General features: G+C 40.9%; 1 protein-coding gene across 2 annotated transcripts in view; it reads right to left on the bottom strand.

The window, feature by feature from the left end:
• SMS (spermine synthase) overlaps positions 1-14,966 on the bottom strand; it is a 49,358-nt gene that overhangs the window by 7,201 nt on the left and 27,191 nt on the right. For both annotated transcript variants that reach the window (XM_070291450.1, XM_070291451.1), the window contains exons 5-9: positions 11,437-11,612; positions 10,434-10,588; positions 9,916-10,005; positions 1,667-1,781; positions 608-687 (exon numbers count right to left, since the gene is read on the bottom strand). In XM_070291450.1, the coding sequence (XP_070147551.1) occupies positions 608-687; positions 1,667-1,781; positions 9,916-10,005; positions 10,434-10,588; positions 11,437-11,612 (616 nt within the window). The remainder of the gene's footprint in view (positions 1-607; positions 688-1,666; positions 1,782-9,915; positions 10,006-10,433; positions 10,589-11,436; positions 11,613-14,966) is intronic.

The following is a 14,966-nucleotide window of genomic DNA, read 5'->3' as shown; positions in this document are numbered from 1 at the left end:
TGGAACTCATGTCTCCTGCATTGAGTGGATTCTTTACCATTGAGCCATGGGGGAAACTCTCAACAGGACAGGACAGAACTCATTAATTCCCTAAAAGGGACCGGTCAGCTATTTACAAACTTACTGCTTGAGAACACAGATATAAAAAAATTTGTCAGTACAACACACTTTCATTTATCCACTTTTATATTATATCTTCAACTACCTACTTCCATATTGAGAATGCTGAGGATAGAATTAAAATATTGCATAAATGCTCAATGGCTTTATGCCACGTTGCAAATACAACTAAGAAAAGCAATACTAATGCCATCACCACCAATATGATTACTGAAAATATGTAAGATTTTTGCATATACTTGTCCCCGTCTCTCCCACTCACCATTGTTTCCAGCAGTTGTACTGTCCCAGCATTGGAAGAGCATATTGTCGTACTATACCCAGTCCCTTTAAACCTTTATTTAGTCTTCATTTTACAAGTAACTAAATAGTTAGTGCTATCATTAGTCTTTATGTCAACGTCTAAGTATTTTGGTGTGTGAAGCACAAAATGTAAAATTTTTATTAAGTATTTTTTTGGGGAAAAAAAAAAAACAGAAGTCTATACCTGTGTAAAATATTTCCCATCCTGTTTCAATACTTTCATTGAGAGGTCAAGAATCAGTCTGAGAAACTCCCATGTGGAATCTGGATGTTAAAAAAAAAATTAAGTTTTATAGATATCGGTTTGCATGCATGAGAAACAACATCTAAAGGCAAACATTCACATTAATATTCAATGATTCAAAAAAAAAACCAAAAATAAAAAAAAGAAATAGCCATGAGACCCAATATTCAAGAGCTTGTGAACAAGAACATGTCATATATTTTGTGTCTTGGACACATGTGCACATACACCTATATACAAGCAAAATCAAAAGCAAATGCAGATGTGCATAACACTGCTCTCACCACACCCATAAAGATTTGACACAAAAGCAGTAGCTGAAATCTGAAAGGGGAACACCTTTAAGCAAGGGGGAAAGCAGTCACATCTCAGGAGAGAAACTGCAAGAGTGAGGGTGGAGACCTGAGTCTGGAAACTCAGCAGGAAGACAAGGTAATAGAAAAAACATGAACACTGAAATCCTAAGCCAGCAGTGACTTTGAGTACTTGGCATGAGAAGGGGCCTTGTCTCTGGTGTTGCTCAGAAAGGTCACCAGATTGTCCTGGTACAGGTTAAAAAAAATCCCAGTATGTAAATTATAAAACAAGTTGATATCTCAACGGTATGATTATGAGTCATTTTATTTCTATACTTGTTTCACACGACTGCGTTAATTTTGCTCATTTAGTGGCAAGACAGGATCTGACCAAAGCCAAATCTAGCCATCTTTCCACCACTGGCCTAAGTTTACTACCTTTAATAAATGAAGGAACTTCACTAGACAATGTCTTAAGATCCTTTCATTCTCACATGATGTCAAGAAAAACATTTCCTTATTTCTGTGAACATTATCTTGGCTGGGGCAGCCTGGATGGGAGAGGGCTTTGGGGGATAATGGATATGTGTATATGCATGACTGGGTCCCTTCACTGTTCACCTGAAACTATCACAATATTGTTAATCGGCTATATCCCAATACAAAATAAAAAGTTTAAAATCAAAGGAAAAACAGAATCTACCTTCTTCTGGAGATGTGGAGATTGGAACAGCTGTCAAATCATTAATCACATAATCAAACTCTCTCCCTTCTTTGGCGTACCTCTTCAGTACTGGAATACAGTCTTCTATTAGAACCTTCCAGAGAGAACAGGCATAGATGCAGGTGAGCCAACATATGTGAAAATGGTTAAACACTTGTAGAAGGAATGGGGAAATGCACACAGGGGCTGCAGCACCTACCAGAGGAACAAAAGCCACTTCCACCCATACCTGCCAGGAGCTAAAAGTTCCGGGCTTACCAGATGCTTTACATGCCTTTCAATTAAGTGGAACAATTCCTTTTAGGAATTACTATCATCGCCATTTTACAAATAGAGAAATAAACAAGAGAGGTCACCAAGCCTGCTCTTGCGTGCCTGCTCAGTTGTGTCTCTTTGCAACCCCGTGGACTGCAGCCCACCAGGCTCCACTGTCCATGGGGATTCTCCAGCAAGAATACTGGAACAGGTTGCCATGCCCTCCTCCAGGGGATCTTCCTGACCCTGGGAATGAACTCACATCTCCTGCATCACAGGCAGATTCTTTACCACTGATCCACTGGGAAAGTCCTCTCCTTGCTTGGCCCTTGCAAGAAACCTTGCTTTCCTCCAAACTCTGAAGTTTGTTTGGCCTCACTGTGCACCAGGCACACTGATTGGGTTTCACATCTGCTGAGCCACCCAAGGGCCGGTGCCCGTGGCAGGTCGGTCCTGGCCAAGAGCAACCCTTTTCCTTGAACCTCCAACAGTCCCCAGAGTTCATTCCTCTCAAGAGAACTGGGAGGGACAGGTGATGCCTCCCCTTTTGGAAGGAGGTTTTTTGCAAACAAACGTTGTGACCTACAGCCCACCCACCTTAGGTATGGGTCTGGGGTCTCTATCCTACATACGTAAGCTGGGAATTCTACCTGCTCCTTCTGAGTTCACCCCTTTTTGGAAAGCAAGCCACTCTGGGCTCATTGTGAGTCACCCTAATTCTCTCTTGGGACCCAGACCGATCTGTTCGGGGGCCTCCGTGTGGGAATGGGAGTGCAATTTTGAACTATACTTCACCTGATCTCGTCTCTGCACCAGGGTATTCTTCCCAACTTCACTGGCTTCACTTACAGCAAGGGGTTTTCCCTTTAAAAGTATGGCTTGGTCATTCGGCTTCATCTCTAATGGGGAACTGATTGGTATCTCCTCTCTGGGGCAAGGGAACTGTAACCTTGAGAGACCATTCTGCATTGCACTGGTGTGCCCTTTGCTTGGTATTTGACAGCAGCAGCCGTGCATAAGTACAGGTGATGACAGTTCTGTTCCACCTTGTAGTCCACTAGGGTACACTTTGCAAAATGGGGAGATCAGCTTTGCTCCCATGAATGAAAGAAAAAATTTCACTGTAACACTGCTTGACCTCAGTACCCCTTGGACACCAATGGCCCTCTAAATTAGAACATCCTTCAACTAGAATTGTTTTATAAATGGGAAGGGAAATAGGATAGAGTTCCTTATGCATAGGCTTTTATACTATTGGATCTAAGGGAGACTTTTGGAATTAGTTTGGCTTTTATTTGGCGTGTGTGCCCAAGTGTCTGGGTACATGAGTCCTAATTCTGTTCTCTCTTCTGGTTTTGACCCTCATTAAGGGGGTCTTGGGAACTTGAATGCTGATTCAAATTCTTTCGTAAGAGAAGCATGTGAATATGAGTGAGTGACAGGTATGTAGAAACTGAAGGAAATCTCACCCTGAAAACAGCCAAGATGGGGCTCTTCTGACATTCTGAAACTGTTTTTTTGTGTGTGCAATTAGTATTAAGCTAGCTTTCTAGGAGAAACATGCAGATCTTTGTGCCTTCAAGATGAAAATGATCTACCTGGACTTGCAGACACTTGAATCATCTGTGATCCTGGGGTGGGGTGGGGTGGGGGGTGCTTTTTAAACTCAAACAGGTACAGTTTTAGATCTGTGTCTGTACATACATATGCATATTTATGCATACATTATAAATACAATGTGCCTCCATCTTCAAATTGCATTGCTAAGCTTGGTTTGTGGATGAGCTCTATTTTTAACTTGAGTGCTTATGTAAATTCTCAGAAATATAAAAAACTAGTCAGAATGAATTTCAGGGTCATATGATCTAGGAAATATTTACTATTAAACTGATATTTGGTATTAAATCTAGCCTTTAAGTGTGCTGGTTTAATATAGACATGTTTCTAGAGTCATAAGTATTAAGTATATTACTTTTATTGCATCTAAGAAAGTCAATAAAGCTCATATTGTTATAAAATCTGTCAACAAGAAAAACTACGATGAAACACTTGAGTAAATTAAATGTAAGAGCTTCCCTTGTGGCTCAGATGATGAAGAATCCACCTGCAATGCAGGAGACCCAGGTTCAGTCCCTGGGTAAAGACGACTCCTTGGAGGAGGGCACGGCAACCCACTTTAGTATTCTTGCCTGGAGAATTCCATGGACAGAGGAGCCTGGTGGGCTACAGTCCATGGGGTCACAAAGAGTCGGACACAACTAGGCAAGTAACACTTTCACTTTCAAGAGGATTTCTAGATAAAACATTTTTTCAAATGTTTTTAAAAAAGAGAAATATTAATTTAAAAAAATTTAAAAAAAAGAGAGAAATATTTCAACACACAAGTAAAACACACAGTAAAAGCAGGTACGAAGAATGGAAATCCATTTTGTTAAATGGAAAAAAAGGTAATTCTGTCCTAGAGTTGGTTGTTTCTGAATGGTAAAGAACTCAGGAACAAAATAATATAGATATAGAAAGTTTTAGAAAGTTTGTGAAAAAGGAACACTTAGAAAAGTTCATGCGTGTGCCTGGTCAGTATTGGCTATGATTAGACTGAATTTAAGTAAATAAATTTTATTATCAAGAATAGGCTGATAATGCAAGACTAGAATTTGAATTTTTGGTTTTCTCTCTTTGCTTTCCCAGCAAAAAATAAAAGAGTGCTAAGCTGCTTTTGCCTTTTTGAGAGATCTAATTTTAACTTCATGTATTTACTTTTGAGATCTTTCATTGTCACTTTGGTTGGGTGAATGGTTGTTGTTTCACAGTGACTTATCATCTTCTTTGACTTTTTAGTATTTCTGACAAACGCCCCAAATATCAAATTCGATCTGAAGTTCTTTTGACCTCCAGCTAACTTTGGGGTGCTTCAGAGGAACCCTTGAGGCATCTCAGAGATTAAATTAATTAGGACAATTCAGTATGTTAAATTACGTGGGAAATATTGCCAAATGAGTGATAAGCCTCCTCAGGTTATATTGTGTGGGCAAATGTTTTTACATTCTTAAAATTATATGGAATACAACATTGTGAATCAACTATACTCCAATAATAATTTAAAGAAAATTAGATGGGGACTTCCCTAGCAGTCCAGTGGTTACGTCTCCATGCTTACACTGTATGGGGCATGCATTTGAGCCCTGGTCAGGGAACTAAGATCTCTGCATGCCACAGGGTGTGGCCAAATAATTAATAAAATAACATGGAATTTCTATAATTCTGGTGTGTCCTAACAAAACGTTACCCCGATTCTAGTTATCACAACCAAGTCTTCTGTCAGTTACATTGAGATCAGTTGTTTCACTGTGCCTTTTAAGCCTTGTCACTCAGTTACTGTCCTACTGCTTTTGCAAAAGTGCTTCATCTTCAAGAAGACTCATAGGAAAGGCTTTTTGACATGCCCTGCGCTGCTGCTGCTGCTGCTGCTGCTGCTGCTGCTAAGTCACGTCAGTCGTGTCTGACTCTGTGTGACCCCATGGGCTGAAGCCTACCAGGCTCCTCCGTCCATGGGATTTTCCAGGCGAGAGTACTGGAGTGGGGTGCCACTGCCTTCTCCGTGGCATGCCCTAGTTTCTAATAAATTTCAAATCATACCCATGAACTGGGTAAGCAAGTAAAGAATCCTAAAAGGAAAACCTGGTGGCTTCATAAAAAATGTCAACAACAACAAAAAAGTATTGTAAAGTAAAATAAAGTAAAAAAAAAAAAAAAGAGAGAGAGAGAGTACTAAGGACTTCCCTTAGTGGTACTATGGGTAAGAATCCGCCTGACAATTCAGGGGACATGGGTTCGATCCCTAGTTCGGGCAGATTCCACATGCTTCAGGTCAACTAAGCCCCAGTGCAGCACAACTGCTGAGCCCACAGGCTGCAGCTACAGAAGCCTGCATGCCCTACGGCCAGTGCTCCACAACAAGAGAAGCACCTCAGCGAGAAGCCCGTGCACAGCTAGAGGGGAACGCCTGCTCGCTGCAACTAGAGGAAGTTAGTGCACAGCAACCAAGAGCCAGCACAACCAAAACTAAGTACGTTTTCGTAATGTTATTTTATATATATAATGCATTATGTTGAGAATAGATTTAAGATTCATATCTTTACATTCAACTACAAATCTTTTGGGGACAAGATTTAGGGGACAAAAATTCCTTAAAACTGCTAGATTCACTGCTTGCAAATCTTATACATATATACAAAAAAAAAATCTTTCGTTTTTCTTTCTGTAGTACCTTAATTTTTAAGATTAAAATTATTCCATCATAAAAGGAATGGGGTGTACACTGGAACATTTTCTAAAAATAGTTAACAGTAATTGTGTTTTCAAATGACAAACAGTTGCAAGGACCTGGTTTGTTTTCTTTTTTTAATGCTTTTTTCAGAATGATTTTTTTTTCAGTTTTATTGAGATATAATTGACATACAACATTATAGTCATTTAAGGTACAACCAAGAACCTGTTTTGTCTTTTTGTTGTTGTTGTATTTAAATGGCTAAGGGGCTTGCCTACTGCTGTCCCACAGACCAGGAACCCTCTCCCCTTTAGAGCTTTAGGAAAACTCTTAGCATCAGAAGAGTTTGTCAGACTCCCCTTGGTAGCTATTCTGTTCCCAAAATGGGGAGGGGGATGTACTGGGGCACTAAACTTCCTCCAGAGCCAAGCTATGTAAAATATTTTTCCTTCTCTAAAGGTCCCCCTGTCTATGTGACCATCTGCCTTTGGTGCTCTGTCCTCAGAGCTTGGACTCGCAAGTCGAGAAGTTTTTTTCTGGGGCCATTAGTAAATCTTTCCACTTACATCCACATCCTGCCTCCAATCACAACAGTCTATGACTCTATAGTACTGCAGGTTTAGATGTGCTGTTCTTGTATTTTTTTCTTAATCCATATAAGTAAGTCAACCTAAGGAGTCAGGGAAACATGAATTTGAAACATTCCTCCAAAGTTACCCTATAATCTTGAATAAATTGCCCTTTGAACTCTTTAACTTACTGTCTTCATCTACAAAACAGAAAGCAGCCACATAAGGCTTTGAGGATTAAATTTTAAAACACTTAAGCAGAGGGTCTGGCTCACAATGCAAATGTTTGTAAACAAATTATAAATTTTGCAGATATTTTAGTCATTGTGAAAAATCTGTCATACTCTGAAGAACCTGAATCCTCCCTCTCCCTTTTCATGTTGTACAGTATTATATTTTAACTTTTGTGTATACTACAGTATGCTCACCACCAAAAGTATCATTTCCATCCATTACCAGACAGTTGGTCCCCTTTACACATTTCAGCCTCCCCTACCCCTTGCCCCTCTGGGAAGTACTACTCTATTCCCTGGATCTATGTATTTTTATTTGGTTTGGTTTGTTCCTTTATTAAAAAATATTTTATATTCCACATGAGTGAAATCATACAGTATTTTTCTTTCTCTGTCAGACTTTATGCTAATTGAAAATAATACCATCAAGGTCCATCCAAGTATATCAAGATTTCATTTTTTTCTTTTTTTTTATGGTTGAGTAGGATTCCACTGTGTAATATACACCACATCCTTTTTATCTGTTCATCTGTTAATGGACAGTTAGGTTGCTTCCATATCTTGGCTATTATAAATAATGCTGCAATAAATATGGAGGTGCACATTATCTTTTTGAATTAGTGTTTCCCTTTCCTTCAAATAAACACCCAGGATTAGAATTGCTGCATCATCCCTCCCTTTTTAAACTTTACAATAGTGTAAGTGAAATATGTTATCTTTCCCTTTTGCCCATAAAACTATCATAACCGCATTTTAACACAGATATAATTTCTCTCTCAGCTTAAAAAAATTAATATGAGTGTACCATGAAATCAAATTTGGACACACACACCTTAGAGAACATGGGTAGGAGTAAGTAATTTATATAACAAATTAAAGCACTCTAAACTGTTTATAAAACTAGAGATACATATTTAAGATTCTAGTCAAATAAACATATCCATTTGCTTAGCTATCTTGCTCTACCAAATAATGTGGGTATGGGCACTAATATTTGGATACTCAAAATACCATACAAAATGTATCCTACAAACTGTAATGATTGGTCAACTTACAAGCACAGTAGAATTTAGGAACTTGGCTTCCCTGGTGGCTCAGCTGGTAAAGAATCCGCCTGCAATGAGGGAGACTTGGGTTCGATCCCTGGGTTGGGAAGATCCCCTGGAGAAAGGAAAGGCTACCCACTCCAGTATTCTGGCCTGGAGAATTCCATGGTCCATGGGGTCACAAGAGTCGGACACAATTGAGTGATTTTTCACTTTCACTTTACTTAGCAAGAAGCAAACTTATTCCTATGCCAAACATTTTAATCATCTACACTCTAATCAAATTCTTAAATCCCTTCTCAAAGACTCAGAAACAGACTCACGCTAAAATAGACAAAAGGTAGTGGTTACCAGGTCATAAAAAGGTACATGAGGACTTCCCTGGTGGTGCAGTGGGTAAGAATCTGCCTGTCAATGCAGAGTATACGTGCTCAATCCCTGGTCCAGGAAGATTCTACATGCCATGGAGCAAATACGCCTGTGCACAAGCCACAGCTACTGAGCCCGTGCGCCTAGAACCTGTGCTCCACAACAAGAGAAGCCACCACAATGAGAAACCGGTGCTCCACAACTAGAGAGTAGCCCCTGCTCACTGCAATGAGAGAACACCCGCTTAAAGCAACAAAGACCAGCATTGCCAAAAATAAAGAAATAATTTTTAAAAGGTACATGACATCTTTTATATAAGAATGTATTCATGTTACTAAATTCAAAGCATCTGGAATTGGCAATTTCTTTTCTTTATGAGATGTACACACTTTCCCTGGATACAAATATATACAGAACTCACATAAGAGAATAAAGGGCAGCAGAACAGGCTATCTCAAAACAGCAAATGTAGAGAGAGGCTTTCTCTGAACGCCCCTTTATCTACCTAGAGACAGAGCCCCCAAAAGGAACTAAAGTATCATAGATCCCTCCCTGAGGGATTTAACCAGGGAAGATGGCCTCTTAACTCCCCTTTATCTACTAAAGACAGAGGCCCCCAAAGGAACTAAAGTATCATAGATCCCTCCCTGAGGGATTCAACCAGGGAAGACGGCCTCTTAACTCGCCTTTATCTACTAAAGACAGAGGCCCCCAAAGGAACTAAAGTATCATAAATCCCTCCCTGAGGGATTCAACCAGGGAAGACGGCCTCTTAACTCCCCTTTATCTACCTAAAGACAGAGCCCCCAGAAGGAACTAAAGTATCATAGATCTCTCCCCGAGGGATTCAACCAGGGAAGATGGCCTCTTATCACAGCAGAAGAGGCTGACACCACACCCAAACTTTGTTACGCAGTATCACACCTCTTTTTCTACTCTTCTAAGGGCCCCGTCTATTTTTCCTAAGTTATCTACTCTCACCTAAGACACCTACGTCCCCCTTTTCCTGTTAGGATCGTATTTTAGCCTAAATTCTAAAGCTACCTCTGAGTTGCTCATTCTCCTGTGTATCTTCCATGTATACATGAGTGTAAAGCATTAATGAACTTATTTTTCTTCTTGTTAGTCTTCTATTACAAGGGGTCTCAGGCAAGCATTGGAAGGATAGAAGCAAACTTTTTCTTCCCCTACAAGATCATCCATCATCTTAATTTTCTTCTTTAAAAAAATATTACTTATTAATTTATTTGGCTGCAATGGGTCTTAGTTGGGGCATGTGGGAGCTAGCTCCCTGACCAGGGATCACATCCAGGCCCCCTGCATTGGGAGTTTGGAATCTTTAGCCACTGGACCACGAGGGGAGTCCCAATTATTTGATTTCTTAACCAATTACACTTAAAGCTGTTTTAAGAAGGCACAATTGTGATCAACAACATCATATCATCACCTGACTTAATTAAAAAAGCATTTATCTGGTAAAAATAATTACCTGATAGCAGTCTCCTTTAAGATTGTCTAAGACATCACCACACGTTTTTCGCATGTATTTCTTACATCCGTCAATCACCATTTGGTCAATGTTCAAAATAGGTTAAGGAGAAATTTCCCCTGTATTTGAACATGTCAAAGGATTCTGAAATACTTTTCTAAAAGGTAAAGATGAACATAACATTTTTCACACTAATTTGGGTATCATATAGTTTAAAACAATTATGAATGTGACAATGACTTCATTTGGGCACCAAGGACACTCAACAGGCACTGCATTATGGAGAAGCCATCTCAGCAACTGCTGGGCAGTCGACACGGTACAAAGGTTGCCTGCTCTTTAATTCTCAGTTCTGCTGCTTTGTTGGTGGCCTGTTGGTAGCCATATAAAAAGGCTACTGGTGCTAAGCTGAAATCTTTGTTCAAAGTAATCTTATAACATTAACTGTAGTATTAAGACAAAAAAGGAGGAAGGGAACAAAGTTCACCAAACTTAATCTCTTATACAGCAAAGGATATCTCTACCATAGTCACCATCTTTGGTTTCAGTTTGACTATTTCACATAATATGCCCCCATCTCCACCTCCCAGAATCAGTACATCTTTGCCACTGTAATCTTCTTTGCCACTGCCCATGATGGCCCGGGTATACGCCAAATCACTTTCCGCCAAATCTAGGGAGGAGAAACATCCAAAATGGTGACTTAACCAAAGCCTCAGAGTACCCGACTTATCATTCCAGAAACTGCTAGAATCTAGAAAATTCAGACGTTTTCCTTTTCAGTCTTTAAAAACTCAGTATATAGAGTTTTGGTGTGTTTTTTTTCCTTTTGGATTGTGGACTTTTCTTCATCCCTACTCATCTAACACCCAACATGTTACCTACATAGATTATACACATATATAGTTTAGTTTAGAAGAAAATTCAGTCTTTAGCCTGTTCTAATATGATAATTAACAAGCAACTGCATATTTCCAGATGAAATATAACAGCAGAGTTGCTTCAAAAGAATATGAGAGGGAGAAAAGTGACTGGAGTTTAAGGGAAACAAGACTGGCCAGGAGTTGATCACTGTTGACACTCAATGGTGAGTATACGTGGGTTCATCTTACTGTTCTGTCTACTTTGGTTTGAAATTTTCCACAACTATGACTTCCTAATAAATAAGCAATTAATATAAAATAACCAACAAGGATCTACTGTATAGCACAGGGAACTAGACTCAATATCTTAACAATAACCTGTAAGAGAATGTTAATAAATATGTATTTTATATCTATGTATACATAAAAAAAAGAATGTTAAGACAAAGTTTTCATGGCTCTACTATAAAATATGAAAACTCAGACAAGCCACAGGTAAATCTAATGTAAATATTCATCTCAAAAACCAAACACACACAAAAGTAACCAGCAGTGCCCAATGACACACCTGGACAAACCCACAATGGTGGTATGTCAGGAAAACACAATCTAAAATTGTCACTTTGTTATATGATTGGGGTAGAGATGGAATACTTACTAACATCCCCACTGAGGATGAGAATATTCCCAAATTGCTTTGAGTGTAAAATTTTAATGTTCTGGTAAGGTGAGTCTTCATCATACACCACTTTATCGATGTCGTACTCAACCAGGCGACCATCAGCAGTGGGCCAGTATCTGTCAATGGCCCCTCCTCGAACTATGGGTGGTAATCTGGAAAAAAAGGTTAAGAAGGAAAACAGGAATGAGCCTTACAACAAACTGCTTAGGTGAGGCTGCCTTAAAAGAAGACCTAGGAACAAGAATGTTCCACATGGAGCCACATAGCCTCAGACAGACTCCTAAATAGTATACAACCAACCTAAAACTTGAACTTTAAGGGCTATGTAAGAATGGCCACTACCAAATTTCAACACTGTTATATATTAAGAATTAACTTGGGGCTTCCCTGGTTAGAATCCGCCTGCCAATGGAGAAGACATAGGCTCAATCCCTGGTCCAGAAGATGCCACAAGCCATGGAGCAACTAAGCCCATTCACGACAACTGCTGAGCCTGTGCTCCGTGTGTGCGCTCAGTTGCCAACTCACTAACTCTTTGTGACTTCATGGGCTGCAGCCCACCAGGTTCCCCTGTCCATGGGATTTTCCAGGCAAGAATACTGGAGCCTGAGTTTTAGAGCCCCGGAACCATAACTACTAAGCCCACATACTTGCAGCAACTACTGAAGTCCATGCTCCACAAGAAGAGAATGAGGAAGCCCTCACAGCATAACTAGACGGTAGCCCCCACCTGCCACAACTAGAGAAGAGCCCAGGCAGCAACAAAGACCAGGCATGCCCAAAATAAACAAACAAATAACTTAAAAAGCACCTCTGCAAAAAAATTTATTTATTTGTCTGTGTCAGGTCTTAGTTGCAGCATGCATAATCTTTAGTTGCGGCAAGCAAACTCTTAATTGCAGCATGTGGGATCCAGTTCCCTGACCAGGAGTCAAACCAGGGCCCCCTGCATAGGGAGCTTGGAGTCTCAGCCACTGGACCACCAGGAGAGTCTCAAGAATTTACCTTTTTAAAAAACCTTTCTGTAATACTATAAATTTTCCCTAAAAAAAATTTTTTTAAGTTGAAGGAGAAAACGGCCGCTAGAGACATCATGCTTCACGCCCAAATACCCTAGCAGGAAGGACTCCCAAGAATGCCTGCATCACCACTTTGCCACTAGCACATGCATCCGAGTGCACACACATGTAATGCCATCACCTAGCTCAGAAACCATGTTTAAGTGTTCCCACCTGCCCAACTATCTCCTTCATAACCATTCTACTTTTGACTAAGAATCCCAAACTGCATTTTGCTTTTCTACCCTCATTTCATCTAAAATAGATAGTTGTCACTGCCATCCCTTCCCCGGGGGTTTCATGACTTTCACATCTCAGCAAAGTCCAGGCCAGGAGTTCTACAGAAAATCCCTCAGGTGGGTTTGCCTGAAGATCTCTTCAGTAGGGTCACGTTGGCACATTATGCAACCATCACATCAGGGACACTGAGACCTATGCCTGTCCTAACTGGTAATGCTAAGTGTGACCATGTAGTTAAAGCCAATGCCCCCAAGATCCCTCCATTTGCAAAGGTACCTTCTGTCCCTTTGTAATTATGAAGCAGGGTGTGGGGAGGGGGGACTGCGGGCAAGTCCATGAAATCCGAGTCAAGAAAACCGGGTCAAGTTCCTGATCTCAACACACCTTCACCAGTGGCGTCGAGAAGATTCTTGCCTGAACCAATTATTATGAGAATGTCTGCCAACTGATGATTTTCTCATTCAGTCCTTTTTGTAAATCCTGAGTATCTTACACAGAGTGAGTAACTAGAAACTGCCAGCAGAGGTCACTACATGACAGGGAAAACCAGACTTAGAAAGGGGGCTTGGCAAATGAAGAGGAACACAAACAAGGTGAGAGCTCACCACGCACACACCACAACCACGTGCAAGTTCTACGTCCTCAAATACAGCGGGGTTCACAGTAAGCAAACCCCAGGTACCTAAAATGCTGGGCTACCTCCGACTTGCTCTCAAACGTCTTTGCTCTCCCTGCTCACTTGTTTCCAAGAATACAGTCTGAACCTGTTACAGGTTAACAAGGCTTTCAGTGAAGAAATATTGCGTCCGTGCTAAGTCTCATCAGTCATGTCCTACTCTGTGTGACCCCATGGACTGTAGCCCACCAGGCTCCTCTGTCCACGGAATTCTCCAGGAAAGAATCCTGGAGTGGGTTGCCAATCCCTTCTCCAGGGGATCTTCCTGACCCAGGGGGTCGAACCCATCATCTCTCACGTCTTCTGCACTGGCTCTGGGAAGCCCCATGAGGAAATACTAGTATCTGTCAAAGGCACTGAATTTACAAAGCAAGTTTCCATAAACTATCATTTACTCGCAACTCCTCCTGATTTAACCACTTCTTCATCTTCTGGAACAAATGCAGCTGTTGGAATTAGAGAGCTAACTGTTTTTCTTGTAAAATGTCGTTGCCCCGGCAGGACAACCCCCGTGAGCAGGCAAACGGGACTTGGGAGAAGCGTCTCCCACCCCTGGCTGATGAGCGGAGCCCCTGTGACACTGGATGGAAGCAACATCAACTCAAGGGCTTCTGGGGGAGGAAATCCACCCCTCGGGGTTGACAGCCAGCCAGCTATTGGCAGTTACTGAACTCTTGCACAAAACCAATGTAAACAATGTCCATTCTCAAATGTGTCAATGGTGCCTTAGGTGCAGGTAGAGTATTGCAACACAGTCGTTTTTGAAGAGATCCAAAGAAGCAAGGATCTTTAAGGATGGCTTCACCTTGATGAATTACTCATTCTATGATACCCAGCAGGACCCTGGGGGCTCCTAGGCACAAAAGTCTTTCTTTGTCCCTCCATTTCTTGACGACAGGAAATAGGCTTCCTTCAGCCTCCAGGATCTTCCCTGAGTTCCAGGGAGCAGGTTCAAACACATGCTAATCAGAGAAGGGAGGGGATATGGACACAAAGGAAGAACAGTCAGAAGAAACAATAGGGCAGCCTTGGAATAGAGTCCTGGTTCCCATCAAGGGATGCACACAAGGACATCTTTGAGAAGTTTGCAAAGACTGAAATTCTCACCAGGTAGGAAAAATTAAAGGTATGCTGCCCACAGGGGAGTAATCATTTCAGATGTTAATAATTCAGTCTCTAACAATGTCATTTCTCAGACAGCAAAGCGGCAACATTCTTGTCCTTTTGAGGCCAAAAACAAAGGGCCTACAACAAAGTATTCCCAATAACTTCCTGCCCCCTCCACCCTGATTTTATAAAAAGATGTAAAAACAGTGACAAGGAAAAACAAGGCCTGTGCTGTGTTTTGAACTGAAATCGGAAGTGTAACTGCACTCTCACTTCAAAAATTCCCACACCACAACCACACAGGAACCAGATTTCATGAGTGCTGAGGCCCATAAACGCATTTCATCTATTCATTCACTCCTAGAAGTAACCCCAATAAAAACCACACCAATAAAAACAAAAATCTGGCATGTTGATGTTGGCCA

Source organism: Ovis canadensis, chromosome X, assembly GCF_042477335.2.
Source record: "Ovis canadensis isolate MfBH-ARS-UI-01 breed Bighorn chromosome X, ARS-UI_OviCan_v2, whole genome shotgun sequence".
Classification (NCBI taxonomy): domain Eukaryota; kingdom Metazoa; phylum Chordata; class Mammalia; order Artiodactyla; family Bovidae; genus Ovis; species Ovis canadensis.
The sequence above is the reverse complement of the archived record's forward strand: the minus strand, read 5'-3'. Positions and strand labels throughout refer to the sequence as shown.